We start from the raw sequence: 27,446 nt of genomic DNA, 5'->3' as shown, positions 1-27,446 counted from the left end.
TTAGATGTAGAAGTTCAACTTTATTACCAAGGCACATCAAAATGACAAGTCACCTTCCTCTAAGGTGGCATGCCAGGTGTGGCAGAGGAATTGCTATGGCCAAAGCTCAGTAGAGCCATTTCACCCATTTGTGCCAAAAGCTGGGATCCCTGAGGGCAGTAGACACTTAGAAATGATAAATACCTTTGGGATGCTTGGTGGGACTGATTTTCCTGGAAAGGTGGGACCTGGGCTATGTATCACCTTAGGCTTGTTAAAACTGCTCTCCATGACACACAGCTACCTGCAAGCTCCTTCCTGTGTTTTCCTCCCTGTGTGCATCTGGAAATACTCACAAATGAGCTGCAAAAGCAAAAACCAAACAACCAACCAAAAAACAAAACAAACAAAAAAATCACCATGTTTTCTTATAGCTCAGATTTCCATGGAGTGCAAAGGAAGTAAACAAGGAAACAGAGGCCTCTTCCATACTAGCAGCTCAGGAGAATGGTTGTCAGTAGAGAAAAGCAGGGACTGGACACAAAGATGAACTTTAAATAAACACTTTCTGTTGTGTATGGGTTTTTGTTTGTTTGTGTTTTTTTTTTTTTTCTCTTCACACAGACTGAAGCAGCTCTGATGTACGACGCTGTTTACATGGTAGCAGTGGCCTCCCAGCGTGCCTCCCAAATGACTGTCAGCTCCCTGCAGTGTCACAGACACAAGCCGTGGCGTTTTGGACCCAGATTCATGAATCTGATAAAAGAGGCAAGTGTAGACCATCTGCTTATGGACAGCATAATCCTTCCTCTGTTCTTTAACCACACTGGCTTGTGTTATTGCTCCTGTGCCTTTGTCATATGCTGTCCTCTGATTTCTGGCACCCAGAAACTCAATTCTTCTTGACCTTCCTAGCAGAGAAATGTTGACTTACAGACACAAAGTTGTGACCTGCATTTTAGTGGCAATTCTACCTGGTCTTTCAAAAAAAAAAAAAAAAAAAAAAAGAAGTTATTAAACCCTACGATGATAAAATCTCAGACTAATACGACATAAGAGTTCACATGGATTTTGCTTGGTTAATGTTTATTATGGATGTCTAACTTCTAAAACTAACAACAAGCATTCTAGAAAGTGAAAGAAAAGTGAGTTGGTTTATCACTTAAGCCTGGCTGTTTTGCAGATTGTTTGAGCAGTACACCCAATAACACAATATCCAGTCTTTATTGTGAGTCTTAAATGCAAACTTTTCCTTTAAAGCACAGTGTAGAAATGAAAATGAGAAGTTATGTGAAGTTTCCTAGATCTATTTAATCTTTCACCTTAGTTTTTGTCCATGACAATGGGATTCCTGTCAAAGCCAAGTTCATTACCATGTGGGTAGGTAGAACAGGTCCTGTTGGCACAAGGTAATATGTCAGGACATATGACTGAATCCAGGAATATTTTTGGAACAATCTGAAAGGTGGGACATGTGGCAGCTACAGAACATGTAGAAGAACTGTTCTCCAAAACCAAGAAAACATTTTAGAATTGCCATAGGCAGGCTACAATGTAGGAATTCACCTACACAGAAAGCAGTGAAACTTACTGACACTCTCCTCACACAGTTTTATGGATTTTAAGTTTTACTTGTAAGCTTCTCTTCTTGAAAGTACAAAAAAAAAAAAAAAAAGTGTCACCCCAGTGCTCAGACATCTGACTTAAGAATTAAGAAAACTGAAATACTTCCCAGCCTGTGACACAGATCGAGGGAACAGTCACAGGAGACAGCACCGGTAAACCTCATTCCCTCACACTGATCTCAGCCATGCCATATCCAGATGACTGTAAGCAGGAGCAGAAGATGAGAAAAAGATCTCAGAGATCTCAAAGATCTCACTTCTCTTTCCCTTCCTCCCTCCCCTATGATTTGATCTAAGCAAATCAAAAATCTAAGCATTGACCTTTGCTCTTTTACTAAATCACAAGCTAAATGAGGTAGCAGTGTTATTCATACAATTTCTGGTACATTAAAAAAAAAAATAAATTACAATCACATTGAAAATCAGCAAAAGACTTTGTAAACAGTGAATGCACCTGTATATTTCTACAGTGGTGTCATACCTATTTTGGGTGATGCTGAAAATATAGTGCAAGGGTCCTGAATCCTAAGCCAGAAGTACTTTGACCAAAAACACTGGACGTATCTCAGCAGATGCAATTCAAAGCTTAATGTTAAACAGTTATACAGTTCACATTTATCATGTACAGCTGGCTTCTCTTGCATGGAGTGAGATGTGTAAGCTAATTAGTGATTGTTGTGAAGATAGTGTCTTTCATGGTCAGTAAAACACTGATTTAAACACTCCAAGGGTCTTATCTTCCTGTTTCTGTTCTAGCCCAGAAGATGGTTATTAAAATTACATGATAAGGTTTAATAAGACAATATTACATTTCCCTTAAAGGCTATAACAGATGTTGAAAACTAAATAGCAAATGCAATTATATGTTCCTAGTTCATGTCAGGATATGGTTTGCTCAACAAGGAGGGATGAACTGTATAAATTAGGAATCAAGTGAGTAGGCATGGAGAAAAACATCATGCAGGTGGAAGGATGGTTTGGGCCCACATAAATACAAGTTATGTGGAACTGACAATAGTTGAAGCCATTTTACAGACTGGCCTAAAATGTTCAATGCCACAGTCCCAGTAAATAATATTCAGACAACGAAGTTGCATGCAAGGAGTAGTTCAGGTGTGAGAGCTTAGCAAGAACTTCAATGTGATTTGTTTTTCTTTTGTTTTGTTTTGTTTGTTTCATTATGACTTGGTGGTGATAAGCACTGCAGTCATCTTGTTTGCTTTATGATCCCATGCTATGAAATGCTAGGCTGATGGTAACAGAGGGGACCCCAGAACCCTTCTGGACACAAGCAGAAAATATGGTGGAAAGAATCTGCCTTTTATAAGAGCTGATAAGATGCTTCTCTCTTCACTGCCCAGAGGACAAATTATATTTTTTAAGGTTGTTACTATCCTATTGGGTAATCAAAGCACATGTCATACCCAGTCCTCAGGTACACAACCTATCTTCTTCCAGAAAGCAGTAGGAAAGTGGATATCCTAGTGCAAAATATCTTCTTCTGATTGGTGTTGGTTGGAATGCATGCCCGTTGGAGTCCATTTCTGAATTTTCAGAGTACATAAAATCAAAAAACAGATAATTTAATGTGATAATAGTCTTCTCTTAGCCTTAGGACTTCAGGCAAGTATACCAGCCAAGAGTAGTATCAGAACCACTGCCTATTTTCCCTAATGACCAAGACTTACAGTGCTACTAGTAGGACTACAGGAGACAAGCACTAGAAAAAAATGTCTGAAACTACAGGATAATCAATTACAGTGACAAAAAGAGTATTCTTCTACTCTTTAAAGATCTTATGAGCTAATGCTGATTGTAGGAACAATTTGGAAAATTGCATGGAAAAGTAAGCCTGCCCAAAGTCACCCAGCCCTGAGGATGGCTTTGAGGTCAGAGAGGTCATCAGCTAGTTCCCATGAAGGAGGCTGTTATACATAAAATACACTGTCTGGAATCAAGACTGTTCTACAATAGCTCATGAAGATCTTTTTAATGAAAAATAAATCCTTGTCAGAAGCTTGTCTCCCTCAGTGACCTACTGTCATTGATATATATATATGATATTTTAATATTTTAGCCCTTGTGGAAGTGTTTGCACAGAGTACCATCTTTTGCAAGCCCAGAAAGAAAAATGAGGTTATTCTCTTTTCATGGAGGGAAGAAACAGAGCAAGCATGATTCCACCTTTCCTAAGCGACCATATGTGTAAACATGAAACAGGTGTTCATAATTAAATGATCAGTTCCCCTTTAAATCATGAGATAAGCTCCAGAATAACAACTGCCAATTGATTTTTATTCAGTTATCATGTAAACCAACGTGCATTCTCTTCACTCAAATCCAGTAACAATTACAAGAACAACTGTATTGAGAAGTATTTCAGAACATAGAGATGAAGACTTTATCTTGAGTGACTTTATTAAATCCCTTCAAACAGCATCACACACACAAATCTCAAAGATTAAAAGAAATCTGAAGCATTTAAATCTACACTTGGGCTTATGTTATGTTGTTGACAAGATATGTTTCAAGCACGTCTGGTTAGTAGATACCAGGAGTGAGAGAAATCCATCTATGTTATAAATAAAATAATTAAGAGCAGGCTTCTTTTGCTGGTTTTACATTATTAAAAACACCACCACCATCAATAACATGTTGTAAAAACATGATTCTTGACAATCCTCTGAGCTCAATGAATTCATTATGTAGGCTAGCAGAATGATCACAGAAAGAAACAAGATAGTTAGACTTAGTCATAGAAGGACAACCATGACGGTATAATTTTCAAGTCTATGGATAAACTTATTTATAGTAATTTTTCAGAGCAAAGATGTCCCAGCTAGGTTGGAAAACCAAGACAACTCAAATGGTTTTAAGCTCAATAAACTTTTTCCTTAGAATTTATAAGTTTTTCTTCTAGATGATTCTTGTTTCTTCAGGTAATATATGGTATTTCTCATAGACGGTCTCGGATCTGCAGCAAAGACAAGGATTAGTAACATTAAGTCCCTGAAGAAGCTTGCATCACTTTTCCTTCTTAAAAACCTACAATGAGGACTTAATTTAAGTTATTTTTACAGAGAAAAGATACTGTAAGTGTTGAACATATTGTATAGTTTTTGAAGTATCTAGCATTGTGAGATTGTCTGTGGATGACACTCTGCTTCAAGAGTAAAATTAATAAATAATAGTAATTTATCCTGTTCTTCCCTGTACAAGAGGACAGTAACTGGTTCAGCATCAAGAAATGAAGCTATCCAACAAGACCATTTTTACCTACTTAGGTTATAATTTTGCCTGTTTTTTGAAACCATGGCAATAATTCAGAGTGTGGTACTCTGCATTCTGGTTACATTGGCTGTAAATATTTTAATTTTCTGCTTCTTCCTTAAAAACAAACAAACAAACAAACAAACAAACAAAAAGTACTTATATATAGAATAATATCACTCCTGTAATCCAAACTCAAGGCATTTAAACAAATGTTAGCCTTGGTCTGAAGAGAGCAAGGCTATTCCATCAGCATAGTTAGGAAGCTGATAACAAGCAGGCATCATATTTTCCAGCCACCACAAAAAGAGCTGTGGAGTAGCTGAGTCCTGCACCACAAGTAAAAGAGGATTCTTGAGCTAAACCAATTCTTCATGTAAAGTAATGTCCATGGAAAGCAAAAAGATAGGAGGACTTGGTCATATGAGGACTATGACAACTACGTATCTTGCAAGCCTCTGGCTAAACTTGTTTGTAAGAATTCTTATGAGATAAGGTGTTTCAGAACGTTAGCCACTAGCCCATACTTCTCTACAAAATCAGCTGCGTATCTACCTCACCTGTGCTGAGATTGTACAAAAAAACAAACAAACAAAAAAACCCACCTCCTTCTGTTCCAAGGTATCTGTTATATACATGCTTATTCTACACCAGACCAATCTATGACCAAAAAAAAAAAAGCAGCAGTAAGTCTGTTTTCTCACATTTTTAGTGCAGTTTTGCAGGTCTGAGATATTGTGGGTTTTTTTGTCAGCACATAGATGTTTGAAAGTTTATCTCCTTGAGACCTCTGGACTCTTCAATGTTTACCCAGCACTATAGATGGATGGCAACTGTGCACTATGAGGCAACTGTGCACTCATTCTGATCCGCCAGTATGGATGATATTTTGTTCTTTTGTTTTCCTCTTGGTAAGGAGGAAGGAAACATCCTCAGGACTACTATATTTTCTTGGAAGCTCCTATAGAGGGAACTGAAGCCAAAACTGAGTGAATCTGCATCACCACATGCAGATTGATTTTGCTGAAGTCTCATGAGCTGACCAGCATTTTGAGAGGACAGGAACAGTCAGAGTCTTGATTAACTGGTATCAAATCACAGGGTGTAATTTTCAGGGAATTCTTGATAATAACTAACTAAATCTACAATGAATGTTGAAAATCACTGGAAAAAGATATTGAAGATTTTTCATTACAGAAATACTATGACTTTAAAATAAGACAGAAAGGAAAGTAATCCCTTTGGGGAGATATTCATCATTATTTTTGGCTAAAATTCTCAGAGTCTCCAAACAAAGAAACACAAAACCTTTTACAAGAGAAGAAAATACTGCTTTGCTTTTTTTTTTCCTTTTTTTTTTTTTTCCTTTTTTTTTAATGCTCATTTATTGTTATTAAAGTCAACATGTTGAAGCATTTTCATGATGCTAAAAATGTATAGTCAGGCACCACAAGACTGTGGGTGTTAGGAGACCCAAGAACCCCACATCTCCCCTATTGCCTGAAGAAAGGTCTGTGTGTCAGTCACCTGACCTTTCTGATGCACAGAAATCTCTATTCACATGACTTGGGAAAGACAAGAATGTTTCAATTCCAAAACATAAAATAATATCTGTTCTGTTACATCCTTTTCATTGGGTTTTAGTGTTAAGATAAAATATATCATCTGTAACATATGGGTGGCAGTTTTCTCTGGGCTCTGATGCTCCAATATTTAGTTAATCCAAAAAAAAAAAAAAAAGCAGTTGCTTAGTTTACCAGGACACCAGATAATTTGGTGTTAGGATTTGATCCACTCTCATTAAAATAAATATTTTTCTTTTGTTCACTTTTTAAAAACTTCTCGCCCATAAATTAAGGTATGCATTTCTGATATAAGCCTATTGCTTTGAACTGGAAACTCTTAATTGAAAGAGCAAACAAAACAACTGCTAGACTTTCATCCCATGATGATTTATGAGAAAATAAAGGTCAGCTTTCCATGAAGATAATGTATGGCTGAGATTAATGCCAACAGAGATTCATATTCTGAAATCAAATTTCAAGTTTAAAATTTATGCAGTGATCTGTGCACACATAAATAGCAAAATAACAGTCCTACAACTTGCATGGTAAGAATAAATACATATTGAATAAATGAAAATTATTGGCAAGGCTCTGATACTGCAATGTTTAAAATGAAAACAAGAAATCTGACAAAAAGATTATGTATATTCTCTTCCATTCAATTTTTACTTTGTCAAATATTATGTAGAAAGTAGATTTGTTTAAAAACAGTGAGAAAGAGTTCATACAAAGTGTTTTTATTTGAATATATGGAGTGTATTTTTATATTTGCTACACAAAATCATTTTTTTCAGAACATATTTTATATGTTCTAGCCTACTAAAAATCCACTTCATTTATTCCACACTGATATTTCCATTTAAGTGTTAGTGCATGGCCTAAACTTGATTATAATTATTTGTATTGGAAAAGCTCCCAGAAACCCTAACCATGCCACCATTGAGCAATTCATTACGCACAGTCTTTCCTCCAACGACTTTACAAGAAAACTGTTAAATGCAGATGGTTTAGATTTTGAAGCAGTGTACTCTCATTAAAATGATCTGTCCCTCAACCACACAGCCTCCCACTCACTCATTCACATATTTGCCAGCACTTGTGTACTGTTATCCCAGGTGGAAATGACACAGAACTTTGTACCACATGAAATCTCCATGGGTTCTTTGTCATCTCTGTAGTCCAGTGGATCAATGTCACTGTAATAGGGCAACAGTGCAGGCAGGGAGGATGTTTCCCACACAAGACGCTGGGTGGGAACACTATTTCCTAGCTCTGCTGTGGCCTCTGCAACCACGAGCAAATCTTTTCTGGCCAGCTCCAAAACTGTGCCTCAGTTATCTTAGAGGGCAAAGCAGGTCACCACTTTGTAGGCTGACATGATCAGGCTGTTCACTATCTGCACTTGTAGCTATCACCTCATTCAAAACAAAAGCGACAGGGCCTGAAATCTAGGCGAAGAAGCCCTGTAGCTGGAAATGCTGCAATTCTACTCTGTTAAAGATAGATGACAGCTCTTGTCTAGTTAATGTATTTAGTCTGTTAGCTATGTGGAACATGATGTCTCTATACTGTCTTGCTTATACAAACAGTATCTATTACAATACAGTCCCATTCCCCATTAACTGTAAAATAGTATGAAGCTGTTTTCCAAGTTCATAACCTACCCAGCCACTTCAGTTGCAGTCATATTTGTGTAGCATAAAATACACTAGGAAGAATACATGACAAGGTTTAACTTTTCCTTCTGATCCTTCAACACCACTCCCTCACCTCTGCTATTATAAAGCAATCTGGTAAGTGTAAGCTTTAAAGGACCTTAAAGGCGTTTCAAACATATGCTCTGAAATGAATCCACCTGAACTGTCATCCTCAAGTATTCAGGGTTTATTTATCAAATTTGTAACACCAAAAGCCTTTATTGTGATTACCTGAAAGTTACTAAGTTCAACCACTGCTCTGGAAACAAGCACTCTTGAGCAGTTCAGAGAAAAGCCTTTCTTCCCTAAGAAATCCCCCTTCTCTATTCACCCAATATTTATATTTCCTATTTCAAGACAGGAATGTCTTATAATAGCTGCCTAAACTCCTTCCTAAGAACAAGCCTCCCTACACCTCCTCCTTTTCATCAGTGCCGTTTATTAGAAGCCCAGGACAGTATCAGTCTTGGTGTAAAGAGACTGTGAAACATCATGATTTTTAGTGGGGCAGATAAAGCCCTGTAATGGTGAATGCTGAAACTCCTTTTATTACATCTGTTATGCTGGATTTGGACTGGGATAATGGAAAAGTCATACACTAACTCACTATATTCCTTAATCCTTGAGAATCTCTTTTAATAAGAGGATTAATTGTAAGAGCTGATAAGTTGATGTGTAGCTCAGAGCACATTTATTATGATTTCCACTGTAACTAGCAGCAATAGCACAATCTCTTAAATCTATCAACTGTCTATGCAATTCTAATAAAGCAGAAGCTTTCTTCTCCAAAAGGAAAGAAACAACAAGAGAATTAAAGGAATTTTTTCCTTGTCATTAGCATTTTGATTAGGACATTTTGGCTATGTTATTTACTGAGTTGGAAGATTTAGTTGTAGAAAAGTGAGCTGTAGTATTGTCAGCACATGGCCACAATTTAGATGTACTTAAACCTACTGTTTTACAATTTTTTCATATAGCTGATTTTGTAGTCCAGAAGCGTTTAAAGCAGGGAAAAAACATGAGAAAAGGAGCTCACTCACCACCTTGCCTCTTGCCATCAAGCAACACAATTCATATCCTATGTATATGTGCATTAGTCATCAACAATGATTCTGTAACGATCAGAATCCACTCTGTTAATAAGTCTAAGAGCCATTGGAGGAAACACCATCATCCACCTCTGCATTTGGATGGCAGTTAGCACAATAGTCCTCATCAGCCATTTTGGATTAGCAGTTCATAGCTAAAGCAGTTGTTCACTTTTTTTTATAAACAGGTAATACTGACCAAGCACAACAGGTCTATCACTCCAGTAATCTTGATATGTCTTTGAGATCCCTGTATGTACTCATCTGCCAACTGTTGTTAAAAGCTGAAGGATGCTGTACCTGAAACAGCATGGTGTCACTAAGTACAGAGGTTGCTTCACCTTCATTCACTATACTTTGATAATGTTTATCTGAGGTAAAATGTTCTAGTGCGACGGTGGCTAAAGGAAATTATAATATAATATAAAGTTCTATGTCTCTTCAACACAGAACTGATTTGCTTTCAAGAACCCCATTTTGGTAGAAAAGAATTTCCTAATTTTAGCCCAAACACCTTACACAGTTATTCTGGAGTATGTATAGGTCCAAAAAGACTAAACTGCTAGCACGTCTCTGCCACTGTGCAAAGGTAAATGGGCAAACGTAATTTGTGGAGTTGAAAACAGATATCTTCTCTTCCTGAATTCCAGGCCAGATGATTCTCGGTAAGTTGTTATTTAGAAAACAATAACAACAATTACATGATAGTGTAGTACCTTCTTCTTCGTAACTGCAGTTATTTAGAAATGTACATTAAATCAGTAACAGATATTAATTTTTTCCTAGAAACTTATAATAGTAAATATACACCAAACAATGCCAAATTTATAAAAATACAAATATTCTTGACTATATATTCAGCATAAAAATGCAGTTCAATTATTTGCCTTTGTAGGTTACCTGTAAGATGGTTGGGAAAGCTACCAACCAAGGGTCAAGGGTCATTCCTTGACAAAACTGAGTAAATAAGGTAATATCCATACCTTTTACTGGACTTCACTCTGGCTTCTGAATGTACTTCTTTGATACTGAAGAGTCCAACTAATCAATTCCTGTTCCAAGCTCCCATTAAATGCATAGAAAAACTCTGACTGCATGCCTTTAAGACAAGGTTTCAAAAAGCTTGTTACACATGAACAGCAAGAGAAGAGAGAGAGAGAAAGAGAGAAAGAGAGAGAGAGAGAGAGAGAGAGAAAATACGGAGGCTGTTTTGGATAATAAATACTTTAATACCCTAATATGATCCATTGTCTACTGTGGGAATTTCTCAGGTCAGTTATCTGAGAATTAATAAAATACTTGAGAAATAAAAAAGTAGTCTTTTTATGTGCCTGGATGAATAATTAAGTCTTTTGAATTAAAAAGGCTCTCATTTACCACCGCATTTCTATCCAAAGATAGCGTTCACATAAGATGCTATTTATCATATATTTAATATAATTTCATACTAAACAATAATTCAGGTTTCAGTGGCAGATGCAAAGTGTCAGAATATTTTGCACAAAGGCAACTTGGAGCCTGGAATTACACAGTTGTTTTGGAGCTGAAAAACAGAACAGATAATTTTCTGCAGTAATACTGTGCTTAAATAGCTTTTCACTCAGAAATTTTATTAACTTCCTTTGTCTACATAGTCCAAAATTTAAGTTATAATCATTTACAATTTATTGTAATACAATTACAATTTATTGTACATGTATTATGTACACATATTTTGTAAGTGATATAGTCACTGTTTTATTTGCATTTATGGGGTGCCTACATGTGTCTCAGATACTTTCTTCTAATATTAGTTCGAGACATATCTTTGAAATGGGAGGGGAATCTTATTTTCTGAACAGTTTGAGTATTTAAACTTGAAATTAAATCATATTAAAAGGTTAGAACTTGAGTCTGAAACTCAAAAGAGATTGCTTGGTTAATTACAAAAGAACAGGTTCAGAAAAACTGTTTTATTTCACAGGTCATTGGAATAAATTATTAATAGAAAGGAAAAAGTGGATGTACGTTATTAAACATTATTAAACATAATAGTTTAAAAAGTTAAAACAATATCAAGCCTTTGCATTTTTGTATTATCAGGATGCTTTGAACATTTTAAAAAGACCTTGAAAAATATCAAAATTATCTAATCTGAAACATAATTAACCAGTAGCTATTATTTCAACACTGGACTTGGAAAGAGTAAATATGCCGTAGGCAGATAAATAGTTAACTAAAATATTTGGATAAACATCTATTGAGTAGGAAAAAAAAAAAAAAAGTATAATCAAAAGGCAATCAATTTGTCTGAGAAAGATTGATATTTATTGTATGCAGTACTGCAATACAGTATCTGCTATAAAAATTGTCAATGTCCCATTATGGCTATATCATAAAGCTGGATATTTATTCAGTCCATGCATTATACACACTATGCATTATGATTTACTCATCTATTTATATCTTGCTACAGCAAATCTGTGAGGTCTGCTAGAGACAAAAGCAGCAAAACCTGAAATGTACCTGTTCTTTTACCTTAGCAAGTTTGGCTGTAGCTGAAATAATTGATTTTGTGATTGAGCTGTTGATTGGCCTTGGCTGAAACTAAGGCTAATATAGTCATTGACTCAAGATGATGAAGGGGAAATTGATATAAAGACCATATGATGGTACTGTGAATAGATAGCAAGCTTCTGGAGTGTTTGCTCTTAGAAGCTGAGTCAGCTTCATTTTACAGTTATTATAATTTTCTATCAGTATATTTATACAGAAACCAATACTGTGATTTGTACACTTAACCCAGATGTTGTTTTGTAGTTAAGCTGCAATCTTAATCTTTTAAAGTAAATAAATAGAAAAAGAAAGTTTCACAGTTTTAGTTAGGTTTCCTTGTGTAGTTTTGCCATATCAGGTACCTGACAGCCTTCAGAGAGGACTGAAGATTTATTTGTAATCTCTTCTATCTACTGCCTTTTCAATGTTTAGGAAGAAAGTGTCTGAATAGCTGACGGTCCTTTACAACTTGCTTCTCAATTGATAGTCAAAACTAATATATTGGATTAATTCTCCATTTTATTTAATAAGAGGGAAGAAGTCATCAAATATTTACATCTCAGAATAGGTGAGAATTATAATTATCAGATAAAATACAGTATTGAAGACAGAGAAGTCTTATTTTGAATCTCAGCTAAACATTGTACTACTCTACTTCTGCAAACCAAACTGCTGAGAGAGCAGCATCTCATCACCGTTCTATTGTCAGAGGCAGCCTGCAACATTTACAAAGCGGGATAAAGACAAGCAAAAAGATATTACAAATGAAAGCTACTGAAAATCACATTTTTTAATTAAGCTGCAGGGTATACTCAAAATTATACCAACAAAACCAAAATACATTCTCTCTGTAAGAGTGTCAAATTGTGTCCTTAGTTCCTCCAATATTAAAGCAAGGACAGAGTGCAAAAAAGCAATTTCTTTTGATGAATTACATGATTAGGTTCCGATTCAATTTTTATTATATCCTGTAACATTTAACACGGAGTGACACTAGAAACATTAAAATTGCTATAAATCTTGCATATAAAAGTATGAATTCTCATTGCTGTGTTCAACAGTCATGTGGTTTCTGACTATTCAGAAAGTTCTGCTTCATTTCTGGTCATTAATTGCATCTGAGAACTGTGCAACTGCTGCTCATTCTGTTTGCCAGAACACGATGACTAATAGGCACCCGTATCCTCAATTTACCTGACAGGCACCTAGAAGTGGCATACAAGTATATTTTCCTAGCAATGATACATTTCAGTTCCTTTGCATATATCAGGCAAGTGTGCTATAGGAGGTAAACCATATTAACAGCTGGGAAGTTTTGTTATAGACTGCAGAAGACCCAGAATCTACTGCAAGTTCTTAGCTCATCCTTCCCAGCAGCTCTTGGAGAAAACTTGGTTTTCTGGTCAGAGAAGAAACATCACATATCTATCTGGACATGTTGTACATAGAGGCAACACAGCTGTCTCAAAGTCTGAAACTAAATTATGCTGAAGTTTTGCTTTTACTTAAAATAAATAAAACAAATACACATTTCAACAGAATAGAATTTAAATGCTATTTGAGGCCTGTGCCTCACAAACAGGGTCTGAAGAACACCTTTGACATTGAGGATTAACTCTTCTGAGAAACACTCGCTGACTCCTCTTTATAATTTAAGTAACATTTGTGTCATTATTTAATGACCTAACTGGCACTTAAGGTAGACAAAGGCTATATGCACTTACCTACTACCTTGAAATTTAAGCATACATCTGTGCAGCTTGTAACATCTTTTGATTCCATTTGTTTTATATGGGGGTACAACTATGTAAAAGCACCAACACCTTTTTCAAAAGTCACATTTCACCATATAGAACTGAGATTTAAGCTTCTGATACCATTTACAAACATAATGTATTAGCTACTTTATTCCTTTATTCAAGATCATATCACGTTAGCAGAGAAGCAGAGCATCTGATATGTAATCAATAAGTGTGAGCATTTCACAGAAGCAAATTGCCCTCCGAGGAGGAATTGATCGCTAAAGACCATATTTTTTAAAATGTTCCATCTTTATGAATAGGAGATTAGGGCCATGTCAGAATAATAAAGAGTGGAGAAGAGATATTATATAACAAAATGCATTCCTATGTCTACCCTCCTGTTATCTTTATCATAACAGCATACAAAATCCACAAGTGTCTCACTGTCTATAGCTGAGATTTTCATGTTCCCATGTCATTAAGGTGGAAAGTCTCATGCAAAGTTCATTCCGCTCATGGTTTTGTACTCTTACATTACTTAACCACATTTAGAAATCCTACCTATTTACACAAAATTCTAGATTTAAGAGTTATATAGTTGACACACATGAAGAAATTATCTCATCATTTATTATCAGCTTTTCTTTTACCTTAGAGGAATTTAATCTAACATAGGAGTTCCCCAAAATAGATTATAAAAATAATCTTGAGTTTGAAATCCATCACTTTCTTTCCTTTATAGATAAGCATCAGCTCTGGGGAGAAAGGGGGACTATGTGAGAGACAGATAGATCTCACTTAAAAGAAAGTGAGCTTGCTTGGAAGCCTATAAAATAACAAAAAACTTCAATTGCAGAAGTTAGTTCTGGACATCGATCCTGCCACACTGAAGAAGCATTCCACTGCACAGGGAATCATCATAGCTTTACAGGCTGAAGTACAAAGACCATCACTTTAATTTCCTCCTGATGCCAATGTTTAAAACAAGGATAATATAAATTCACTTTGTTATGACAGAACAGTAAGATGCTGTCTGGACCAGAACTAGTCATATGCAATTCCTATGCTATAATTCAAATCCACACATAAGACTTGTGTGTATGTTACTCTACAAAGTGTTTATTAGCGCTCTGTGAATTTTTCCTGAAAGCCTGCTTTTAGAGCTATCCTCTTCATGCCATCAGCATCTGTGAGCACAGGCAGTGGTAGTATTCCTATTAGAAATGATACGCCTCATTTGCTTACTTGGGAACTTGGGCCTTCTTCGTTGGTAATGCAAACTGAGTAGGAATTAGTGAAACAATTCAGCAGTCCAAGGATGTTAGGAGTCCACTGCTGATGGGGGAGATTTAACCATAAACTGTCCAAGAAACCAAAGAAGAATGACAAAAGCCCTTCATTCATTTATCTCTTCCTGGAAAAATCCAGGTTTCTGGACTCTCTGTGTAGCAGAGGCAACATCAAGACTATGAAATGCATAACTAAAGTATTTAGAAAGCTTTGGTGATTTTGGGTGTTTACCAGCTTTCCTTCATGGAAGACCTCTCAGGGATTCCATTCAGCAGCAATTGCCATTGATTAACCCCTCCTCATGGAAAACTTAAAAGATCCTGGGCTGGGGTAAGCAGAATCATTTCAGAGAGGCTGGTAGATTTAGACTGCTTTATTCCAAGATTCAGCCCCAAAGCTTGGACAAACATTTGTAACTTTCTTGGTGAACTCTTATGCAATGCAAAACTGCTCTGTCATTGGGCACAAGTAATATGTACTTCTTTTTTTCTTTTCAGTGGATTTTTTTTTATCTACAGTATACAATACATATACAAATCAATATATATAAACTGTCACAAACTTGTGCCTGATTATAAAATATAAAATATATTGAAGAGAAACTGGGTGAAAAAAAAAATTGAAGAAGCTATTTTTAATCAAAGTAACAAAGCAGCATATCTTTTAAAAAGCATTTATAAGTGATTGAATGCTATGACTAATTTGAAATACAATATTTGTCATTGTTTTTGAGTAGTTCTTACTAATCATTACATGGAAAGGTGTTTTTCTGTATTTACATAGGCACGGTGGGATGGCCTGACAGGGCGCATAACCTTCAACAAAACTGACGGCTTACGAAAGGATTTTGATTTGGACATTATTAGTCTCAAGGAAGAAGGAACAGAAAAGGTAACCAGATCTTTTGTAAAATAATGATGGAAAGCTGATTTGACAGTGGCATGGGAAAGTCCATTCTCCTCAGCTTGTATTTCCTGTAGTTGGGCTAAAATACACTGTCAAGACTACTTAAATTAAAGTTAAACAGAGCTACTAAGATTGTTTTAATTGTTTTACAATGTGTATCTTGCATTTTGAGACATTGGATAGGAATTTGAGACTGGTGATAATTATCTGAATGACAATAATTACTCTAAGTACATGTTATCTTCTGTTCTTGCCACTGTAATTTAGTGTGGTAAGATTATATATGCATATGTATGCATATATGTATATATATGTATAAAATTTGGACTTAGATGTACTGCTTTTAATAGGTGTGACACAAGGGAGAGGGAACAGCAGATGGTTGAGTAATAGCCTCAAAAAGAGTTGAGATGTTAAAAATCCTTTGTGTTTTCGAACATGATCAGTTCTTTTGCCCTCACATCCCTAACTGCTTATCATACGTTGTGCTGAACAGGAGACTAAATTAGTTGCATTATCTCTGTTAAAAAATAGTAAGTTCTGCACGATGCCATCTCAGAAACTCATTCTGTTTCCAAACAAAAGCCAAATAAAGCTCACATTCCTTAAGGAAGTTCAGGGAAGCATGCCTCAGGAACAAAAAAAAAAAAAAGGATGTCCAAATGTCTTGTTTCCCTTATTTCACCACTTACTAATTGTCCTGAAGGTGCAGAAGGGTAGGGCGGGGAGCACTCCTTGACTAGCAGACACTAAGAAGGACCACAAAGGCAAAGAGGTCTTTGGCCATGCTTCACAACAGCTGGATGGCACTGCTATCATGCAAGTCCCAACACTGCCAGCCGGGGACCATGTTGGACAACAAGGGGGCTCGGGGTGTCCTGGAGGGAGGTGGGATGGCCTTGCCCCAGCTCTCAGCCAGCCAGAACTAGTACCCAACAGGCATTGCAGGAGGAGGCTGCTGTGGGTGTCCAAAGATCCCCAAGGTGAGTAACGTCACCAGCTCATGTCAGCCCAAGGCTGTGCTGTCCCGTGCTCTGTGTACATTGGCTTGACTCTGCATAATAATTGCTGACAGGTTAATTGAGACTGTAAATACAATTGCTCCCACACAGCTCTCCAGACTGGTTCTCTTTTCATTTTTAATGAAGCACTTTGTTTATTTTTCTCTATACCAAGGCTGCTGGCGAGGTTTCTAATCATTTATATAAAGTGTGGAAGAAGGTTTGTACACAGACAGGTGATGCAAAAACCTTTGGGTTGGGTCATCAGACTCATCCTTTGGGTTTTGATGGTGACTCTCAAATTGCAGTTTAGAGACAATAGTCTATCTGAGAATATGAATTTTTGTAGTAGGCTAAGTATTGTCCCAACTTAAAACACTAAACTCTAAATAATCTTTGGCAGGATTCAGCTTTTTCATCAAAATCTTTTTTCATCATAATTGTTATGCTATTTCTTTGGAGCTGTGCCTTTTCCTTCTTTGAGCAGAGGCTCCTGGCTGCAGCAAAATCTTTCCTTTTCTCATTTTCTATCCTTCCTGATTCACCTAAGATTTACCGTGACTGGTAAATTTTTATCATTTCAAATGTCTATGAGCATCAGCAGCAGGACTGTTTTAATGTGCAGGATTTTTTTTTTCTTTTTTTCTTTTTTTTTTTTCTTTTTTTCTTTTTTTTTTTAACTCCCACAGAATGCATACTGTGCGGGCAATGTTCTAGCATTGTTGACTCAAAATTTTGACGGGTGTGTTATTAGCTCCTTACAGAAAATAATATAGTTGATGAAGTGGATGCTGTCATTCACTAACATATGGAAATTGGAACTAAGCTTGTTTATAAAGCACCTCAGGAATCTCAGTCCTCTTTTAACATAGGATGTCTCTGTCTGGTGGATAAGGCACCAAAGAGGGAATCAGAGACCAGCTCCATGTGCTGTTCCCTGCTGGAGGTACAACCCACAGTTTTCTTTACTACACACTTGCTATTCTGTAAGGAGAAGATAACAACTGCATTTACCATGTTGAAAGAGTTTTGGATTCACAAGTTGAAATTTTCTTATAGCACTTAGAATTATATTTTTGTATATCTTTTGCACAGCTCTTATTATTTCCCACCCCTCCCACACACACAATTTAAAAGGTTCTGGTTTTGTGTCTTTTAATGCTACAGAGTAGACCAGTGTAAAGCATCCTACAGCACTCTTTTCTTTTTCTTATAAAGGACGTACTTAATAACCTTGTTTTAATATCAGTAAATCAGGCGAAGGCACAAAGGGCTCCATTTCCCTCATTACTGGTGAATAGATCATCCTACCTGACGTGCAGAACGCGATTGAACTGATCTGGCTTTTGACTCTAGGCACTTCGTGTTATGCTGAATTGATTTAAACCAAATTACAATTGGTTCAAAACACAGGCTTGCTGAGAAGGGCATATGACACCTCTCAGACTTGTCACTAAACTGCAATAAATCTCCTGGATTCACCACAGTGATGTACTACCTTGGCCTCATTCTTCCAGTGCCCCTCCGATCTCTTCCATTGCTCTAATCAAGGTTGACCTGTGGTGTCATCCTTATCTTCAGATGTAGAGTGGTCTCCTGGTGTATTTTGTATGCCCTGTGACTGTGTTGTTACATGTTCTTCATGGTTGTTCTCCTCTTCCCTGCTGCCAGATGATAAAAGTGAATAAAGTCAGTAACAACGAGCAGAACAGCTTTTGATTAACTTGGCCACCGTGGTGCAAATTCAAGGACACTGGTTATTTACTATATTCCTGGCACAGACTATCATAATATCCAACATCTTATTCTGTGTATACTTTCCAGATCAGTTTCTCAACCTGATCTAATTTTGGAAACAAAGGGAATGCCTGATAAACTCTTCAAAAAATAAAAATAAAAAATAAAATAAATGGCATGACTATCCCCATTAAGCATACTTTGGAGACAATAATTATGAAACACAAGAATAATGGCACCCAGGGACACAAACCCAAAGTCTGTATGACATTATACAGTTATTACCCTGAATCGACTATCAGCAGGCACAAATTAATCTGCTGGGTTTGGTACAAAGGTGGGTCTGTCTCTGCATCAGTTAACAGCCACAGAAAAAGGGTCCTGCATGGGTCTGATGACTGAGCACCTGATGGTGGTTACAGACCTTCAGTACACAGGACAAGTCAGCAGGTTTTTTGTTAGACACACTTGGCAGCTTTGTTGGCAATCCTAGAAGGGAGGATATGAAAGCTGATCCCTCCCAGGTAGAGCTGAAACATGCTGGCAGAGTGGCACAGCAATGCAGACAGTTCTGTGGATGGACGATACCAGTCCTCCATGCCATCCATCTGGTGCTCTCCACGAATGTCCAAAATACAAACCAAACTGAGCAAGCTACTTGCCTGAGGTTCTCTCACACCAGCCCTCAACCACACAGTATATGTAAACCAAATTAAAACAAACAAACAAAAAAGATGCTTTCAGACTGCATTTATGTTAAGTAGATATTTATTTGAATAGATCAACTCCATGGTTATAATTTCTGTCATTATATATATATATATATGTATATATGTATATATAGAGAGGTATATAGGATCTATATATAGGATCTATATATAGGTATATATATATATGGTATAGATCCAGATCCACTGAAATCATGGATCCCTTTAGGCTTCAGATCTGGCATTAAATGCCACAATTCTTCACTATATTTGGAGCTAGAAAAGAATCAAAAATTGGTTTTGCCTTTGGTCGCTTATATTTACTGAGCAAATACTGATCAGTAGGTGAAATGATTTCACCTTGTTCACTCTGTCATATATAGTAGTAAGAAATGACAGAATAATCTTTGCTAAACCTGGTGAAGGCACAGCAGAACCAAAAGGCCAGTGCATCCGTCAATCTGCTTCAACATATTTATTCAAGCTTTTAATCTGTTGCAGTGGAAAAGAGAAATCTAGGTGTATGTTGCAACTCTACCATTTACAAAAGCAAAAAAATCCATAAAAATAGACATTTGACATTTTTTTAGCAGGAAAGGAAGTCAACATATTCCACTTTTGTAGCAAATTGGCTAGTACACCACTGTATTGACATGCCTTATACTCTTACAGCTGAACAATTTCAGCCTGCTTTTGAAAGAGCAGTATGTTCCCTGTGTTTTCTAAATGTGACAATCAACCATTCAATGTCGTTGCCTTATTCAGATCTACAGCTGTTTCCCTTCTCTAGCATCTTGTACTTCTGGTGTCTCTTTTTGTGGTGACTAGAGCCAATGCACACTTCCCAGGCTGTGAGCATTTAGGGAAACCCTGCATTTCACCCCAGCCAGCATGCTGAGGACAGGCAGGCTCTCACCAGCTCTGTTCTGTGTAGATCGGTGTCTGGAACTCCTACAGCGGCCTTAACATGACGGACAGCAACAAAGATAGGTCGACCAACATCACCGACTCCTTGGCTAACCGGACGCTGATCGTCACAACCATTTTGGTAAGTCTTGGTGGGCAGAGCTGGTGTCCCCATCCGTGCTGCAGGTTGCAGGTATGGCTGATGTGTCTCTACTGCTCCTTTCCTCTACTGTTTTCAAACAAATTTTGTGTTATAGACTCAGAACCAGCATAAGTTTTCATCCATCGATAAGGGGGACTCAAAATACCCCACTGCCAATGAATGACTCTGGGGAACCTTTGTCTCTTTAGCTTACTTCAAAATTTCAGAGGTGCACCCTGCATACTATTCTTCCCAAAAGAATTAACACATGCAAATGCTCAGTTTTGTAGTCACTATTTATACATCTTTTCTGTTTACTGAAAGTGAGATGAAGAGGAATGAAAGAAAGCAGCAAATAGTAGACAGACAGATTGAGGTATGTCCTTCCTACGACGAACAGAAAATGTGGAAATGGGTATTCACCCAATTGTTTTGCTCGTGTGTTCTCTCCATGCCTCCTCCCTGTCCCTTCCTCCTTCCCCCTCTCCCCACCCCCTTTTTTTTTTTCCTTTTTTCAATTATTCTGCCTAACCCCTCCAGGGAAGAGAAAGAGCTCAAAGGCTCCCTCTGCCCTCCTCTTCTGTTGCCAAAGGCCTTTTGCTGCACTAAATTGCAGCAATGTTCTTGCCCAGACCTTCTACACAAAATCCCTTTAAAAAAAAAAAAAAACAAAAAAAAAAAACAGTGAAGTGGTTTGCAATCTATCTATGCTGTTCTTCATTTTCTCCTCTAAGTACCTGTTCAGCTCACTGCTATATTACACATTAGAGATTTTTTTCAATAGAGATTTATTTCTTGTAGAATATAAAATTTTAGGTTCTGCTTATGATTCTTTTCCTGGTATTTAGGCTTCTCCTCCAATATTCCTTCCTGTCCCTGAGGGTGGGACAACGTAGAGTACAAATCTTGGATCTGATTTTGAGGCTGCTAAGCACTACCTTAATTAAAGCCCACGGGAGCTGTGAATGGTCTGTTCCACTGACAGTTAGGGCCCTTATGGTTATCACTAATTGATTCGGTAAATTTGTTAACACACCTAGAGCAGCTTTTAATGGACATCATAAATTACTGGTATCCAACTAATTGCAATCCATTAATAAAATATTCGCATAATTTAGAGAAACTGATATAATCTGAAACAAACTTTATTTTTGTTGCTACATCTGCTGTGTTTTTCTATAGGAAGATCCCTATGTTATGTACAAGAAGTCTGACAAGCCCTTGTATGGAAATGACAGATTCGAGGGTTATTGCCTGGATTTGCTAAAGGAGCTGTCAAATATTTTGGGCTTCATCTATGAGGTCAAACTAGTTTCTGACGGTAAATATGGAGCCCAGAATGACAAAGGAGAGTGGAATGGGATGGTCAAAGAGCTCATAGATCATGTAAGATTGAATCATTCTCTCTTTATTCTCCTTTCACCTGCAGTGTTTTATGTGAAGCCAGCCCACATGAAATGTTTGCACTTGTCTACAGTTTTTTAGAGCCACTGCTCTGTCTTGTCACCTCTTGCTAGAGTAGCAGGTCACAGCATTATGTCTGATCTCGCAGTGCCTGGGTGTTGGGGGGCAGGCAGTGGGCACTGAGCTCGCATGGATGCTGTCACCCCTTGGCTACAAGCTCCAGATGCAAAGGCAGAACTCAACTATGTCCTGCAGCAGGCTCTGGTCTGTGAATGTAATCCTCCCTGGGGACAGAGCCCCACAGGACTTAGCCCCCCCCCAGAGACCGAGCCCCGTGACCCTGGTCAGACCTTCCACACAAAAAAAAAACACACAAGGATCCCCCACCTGCAGAAAAAGGATGTCAGGTATGCAGCAATACCCTAGCACTGTTAAGTTTTGTTGTGCACTTTGTATTTATAGTCAGTTTGGGTTTAGCTTTATTACTCAGAGGAAGAGATGGAAGCAAGAGTATTGTGTATGCATGAAAACATGACAAAGAATGAGTATTTTCCCCTTTGTGTTTTCAGAAAGCTGATCTGGCAGTTGCTCCTCTCACTATTACCTATGTAAGAGAGAAAGTAATTGATTTTTCCAAGCCCTTCATGACGCTGGGAATCAGTATCTTGTACCGGAAGCCCAATGGCACAAACCCTGGTGTTTTCTCATTTTTAAACCCTCTTTCTCCTGATATTTGGATGTATGTTCTCCTAGCCTGCCTTGGAGTCAGTTGTGTCCTCTTTGTCATTGCAAGGTAAGACAAACACATAGTTTCAGATGCATCCACATTAACTACCTCTCATCTCACAGGTGTTACATTGGTTTTGCAAAGTAGCTGTAGTATAATACTGTTCTAAGGATTTTATCCAGCCCTGAAACATAATGTTCTAGAAGATCTCTTGGTATTTTCACATCAACACTGCTATCACTTTTATGTATTGCAATGTGATGAGATTTAACTTTCCTTAAGGGCAGAATGGAGAGAAATATCTGATGAAATGTGTCAGCCTTCTTCTGTCAGAGCACAGCACCTCAGCACACTAACTACATGTTGAAAAACAGTTGATATTACTTGTATGTAAACACTTTTTTTTTTTTTTCCTACTAATAGTACATATAAAAGGTAGGAGAGAGGTTGTGAACATATTTTTGCTGATTGATGCTAATTAGCTCAGCTCACTCCCCTTTGGAAACACAAGATACCATGCATGAGATCCTGAGGGGGCAATCTGCAAGGTGGTACAGAACTAAGGGTCTCTCCCAGCACTGTCCTGAGGTGCAGCCTGCCTGTCAGTGGCAGGTTCCCAGTGAAGTCCCAGTGTAAAAACAGTAGGAAATAAGCACATACACACCACTTTTCCAAAGGATCCTAAAGCTCACAATGACCTCAAAAACAGGTGTACCACATTTTCTCTACCAGTGGGCCACAGAAGAGCACTCTGCACCCTTAACATCAAACTTTATCTTAAAAATTCTAGACAGCTCATCCAGTTTCACAAGCCAGCTACAAGCCACTTGTCTTGGCTGCAGAGACCATGGACCATGGTTTGGGAGTCAGTTGCTGTGTGATTTTGAGCAAGGGAAAACCAAGCATGAAAGAAGATGAACTGAGAAACTTGTCAGAGGAAATTGGTCATTTGAGGCATATTTTTTTATACTCTTCAAAAACTGTGGGCTCTGTGAACTGGCATAGTCACTTTCTTCAAATAATGGCATCAGAATTTCATTTCTAACTCTGTTTATTTGATCTCAGCATATCCTTCATTTTTTTCCTTTTCACAATTTAAAACATATATATTTTTATTAGTACTTCACAGAGATCCATGTTTTGTAGCATTTTACTAAGGATCACTAATGCTTCCTCCACTTTCATTATGCATTGTTTTGCATATACAGCAATGTCTTACACCTTAATGAGTTACGTGGGAAAATGGTCTGGGAAAATATTTATACTATGAAATATAAGAACTATAGTTGTGTATCATTGAAATAGCACCCTTTCCCATCACAGCAAAGGTAACATGGAAAAGCTACAGTTTTTATTGCAAATGATGACATTCTACTTTAAAGAATCAGCAATACTGTATATTTTCCAAAAGATGCATCCATAACCCTGATTCAAACATGACAAAAATCATAGTAATCTGAATCATTAATTCTGATACATTCTGCCTGACTTCCACATGTGTGTGAGCCAAGTCAAGTGGAGCTCTTGCTGCTTTTCCTACAGTTCACTCTTTTTTTTTTTTTTTTTCTAATCAACAGACACACCCTACAAAATCTTTATTCACAGGAGCAGTTCAGCTGAGAGTGGTTGGCCTCGGGCATACATTTCTCTGTGGTCTACTGAACAAGCCTAGCTCCAGGAGGTCAACCTATGTGAAAGTTTCGCTTGTTTGCATGCTTCTGTTCCAGTGCCAAAGTACAGAAGTCTGTGGGATTTACTTTTTCCTTTAAGTTTCTGAGAACATGAAGAGAGAGGAGGGAGTTTGAGGAGGAGAGGTCATAGGTTAATTTATTAGTGTTGGCCCCTGGTAAAAAAGAGAGTTCATCCCTCCCTAGCAGTGACGAGACTGTACACAATTAGTCATGGCTTCCCACAAGCTCTTGCAGTGGCTCACTGTACCATAAATAACTGCTCTTACTGTACGCAAATCATGATCTCACTCATGACTAATATTAAATTTGCTCAACCATGACAGATTGACTTTTCTGCAGTTGTGTGCCAAGACTGAAAACATCCCACAGTCCTCTCCACCTCAGAATAGGCAGAAGGGAAAACAAAACCCAAGTTATCCTCAGCTCTTTTTTTTTTTCCTTTTCTTTTATAAAAAAAAAAAAAAAAAAAAAAAAAAAAAGCATCAAGGCTGCAAGAGTAAATAAGCATCAGGGTCCCTTGCCTGCTTGCAGATCTGCCTACACACAGATGCATGGCCAGGAATAAACCGAATGGAAATGCACAGTGCTCACAGATCATCAGCTGTGAAACCTGTTTGCTTTACTCTCCTGGCTGCTAAATATTGCTCCAAACCACAGTGCAGTGTTTGGGTAAATCTGTAGCATTTGCCTGTGTAACTGTGCTATGTTTTGCTTCTTAAACCTTTCCAAAAGGCAGTAGTTCCAGGAGTCGTGTAACTAATGAAGCATGATTTCCCTACAGATCTGTGTCTCCTGGTGGATCGTGATCACCAATTGAAGTTTGTTTGTTTGCTTGTTTACTTTCCCTGCAGTTGAAGGATTTGTAGGAGATCTTTCCTGTGTGCATTAATTGCCATGGAACATGCTGGGAGATCATCCTGCAGCTTCTCCCCTAGTGGGGCTACCGCTGCAACATTTCACAAAACTTACAGGAGCATAATAACCTTTAAGGCCTCTACCTATTTGTCAAATGTGGCTAAAAGGCTCAAATGTCATTAAAGGTATAGACCCACAAACATTTATAATACATAGCCAACTTGCAACAATACACAAAACCCAACTTGCAACAACTTAAACATATCAAGCTTGTGTATCACCCTCTTAACTTCCCTATTCTAGGGAAAGAGGAGAAGAACATGCTAGTTAAGCAAAATAGTTAAGATAATTTTCTGAATTTATGCACTTTTCTGATTATTTTTTTTTTTATTGGAACTTATGCTGAAAACCAGTGCCTAATTAGATAATGACTATATAGGCTGAAGAAGTACATGAAACTGTGCTCACATGTGGTCTTAATTTACTCCAGACTTTGGACATTTTAATTTACTTCAAGAAGCTAAGCCATCCTTAATGTCAACATCTAGGACTGTTCATGTCTTCATATATGCCATGATTTCTGTAAGATTTGCCAAATGTCTCAGTAAATATCTGGCAATCTTGTTTTCAGTAAAAAACAAAAATATATGTTTTTTAAAAATATATGTTTTTTAACAATGCCATAGCAAATTAAACAGTTATTGGTGTTTTGACATAATTTTGCAGAAGACAAAAACTTGGGAATAATTCTCATGGACTGGGGTAACTTTGCTGTTATTTTTCTTCAGATTTTTCAACAGCTGAACCATTTCTTGTTTCTCTTTGAGTATCATGCAGCCTTGTCATTGTTACATTAATTCTGAAACTCAAACACTGAAGTTTTTATCACTGCTAAAGGTTACAGACTGACAAAGCTCTTTTCCCAAGTATACTGGCAGTGAATGAAGAAGGCATTTACTGCCAAAATTTCTGTTTATTGCTAATGTCATACCCACTGTGCTGTTGATGTCAATGATGTTAGAGCTAGGCAGCTGCGATAACCATCAGTCATACAAGGTGAATAACTATGCACATCGACTATAGAAAAAGGTGCTTAGGTAACCTTAAACATCTCATCTATAGCAGAAAACTCAGCATGGGTTTCTCACTGAAAACTGTGGAAAACTGGGTAATTGACCAGGTAAACAGAAGACCTGAATGAGCACTGACACAGAGCAGAACTATAACTTATTCTCTTCTTGGAGCTCAGCACAGCAATAAAAACACAAGAAGAAAACCAGCTTTTATCCTAAGGTGGAAAAGTAATATAAACCTCAGTACCACATTAAAATATATATCCATTGTGATAAAAAATCTTTCCAGTCTGGCAGAAAGAGTTTTTCTGCCAGAATTTCATTGCCACTTTCCAACAACTGCAGTTTGGCTGTTTCAGTGGCTGTAGTATCATAGAATCGTAGACATATTGAGTTGGAAGGGGCCCACAGGGATCACAGAATCACAGAATCACAGAATCGTCTAGGTTGGAAGAGACCTTCAAGATCACTGAGTCCAACCTCTGACCTAACACTAAGCAGTCCCCCAAGATCATCAAGTCCAGCTTCTGGGTTCACACAGGACCACCCCAAAATCAAACCATGTGTGATGGAGATGTTTGTCCCATCCCAGCTTTGGGCTTCCCAATTAGGTCCCACAGAGCTGTTTGTACATCTTCTTACTGTCCCATAGTAGCACTCCCATACCTGTGATTGAACTCACAGCGTGGGACTGCTTCACTTTCCTGTCCATTGGGTGTCCAGGCTGTGTACATTTCTTAATGCTGAGACTCTTGTTCAGGATGTGTTTACCCACATGTGCACAAACTGTGCTGGGAACCATTTCATTGCTACTCAAAGACTTTCTGAAACCTATAACTTGGTGATTGTTTTTCTTCTAACTGGTATATGCAGAACTGTTGTATCTTGAATCTGAAAACTGTGTCTTTTGTTATAATGTTTAACCACTGTGGTACTAGTAATGGTAATATTGTTCAGCTAATGGCATCCTAGCTACATACTGTTTCAATTAGCGGGTTCATTACTATCAGAGTTCATTACTTCAGCTGAGCAAGGCACTCTGCTTGCAACCGTGCGTAAATTCAGTGCTTAATTATATTGTTGAAACAGTAATTAAAATGTATTGGCATGACATTGTCAATTAAAACTATATTCATAAACTTCATGAGAAAGTATGTAGCAAGCCATGCAGCAGTGGGAAGCAACAGCAGGCAAGGTACCTTGGGGAGGAACGGTCTTTAAAGTAACTCTGCCAAGTGTTTTGCAGACCAGAAGGGGTACGGTTTCCATTTGCAGCATGGTGCATGGGGAATAGAGCAGAATTCCTCTGTTCAAGGCAATCGTCTGCGTAATTCTTCCTACACACTGCCGACAGCATGGCCTATGGCTTTCAGCCGCTGCAGCCGCTCCCCTGTGCCTTCCAGCCACCACCAGCTTTTTTCCCTGCTGCCAGGGCAGCTTTGTGAAGGGTGAAGGCATTCAGCGTCGAGTGTCTTTACCACAGGCAGCTAAAAGGGGTTGTCTTGA

At 37.7% G+C, this 27,446-nt stretch overlaps 1 protein-coding gene across 3 annotated transcripts in view; it reads left to right on the top strand.

The window, feature by feature from the left end:
- GRIK1 (glutamate ionotropic receptor kainate type subunit 1) overlaps positions 1 to 27,446 on the top strand; it is a 163,612-nt gene that overhangs the window by 110,337 nt on the left and 25,829 nt on the right. For all 3 annotated transcript variants that reach the window (XR_014316819.1, XM_082752420.1, XM_082752419.1), the window contains exons 7-11: positions 604 to 747; positions 15,575 to 15,682; positions 20,077 to 20,190; positions 21,373 to 21,576; positions 22,164 to 22,387. Coding sequence is in view for 2 of the 3 variants with exons in the window: in XM_082752420.1 (XP_082608546.1) it covers positions 604 to 747; positions 15,575 to 15,682; positions 20,077 to 20,190; positions 21,373 to 21,576; positions 22,164 to 22,387 (794 nt within the window). In the remaining variant the exon portion in view is untranslated. The remainder of the gene's footprint in view (positions 1 to 603; positions 748 to 15,574; positions 15,683 to 20,076; positions 20,191 to 21,372; positions 21,577 to 22,163; positions 22,388 to 27,446) is intronic.

The sequence above is a fragment of the Aythya marila genome (genome assembly GCF_965140915.1).
Source record: "Aythya marila genome assembly, chromosome: 1".
Classification (NCBI taxonomy): domain Eukaryota; kingdom Metazoa; phylum Chordata; class Aves; order Anseriformes; family Anatidae; genus Aythya; species Aythya marila.
The sequence above is the reverse complement of the archived record's forward strand: the minus strand, read 5'-3'. Positions and strand labels throughout refer to the sequence as shown.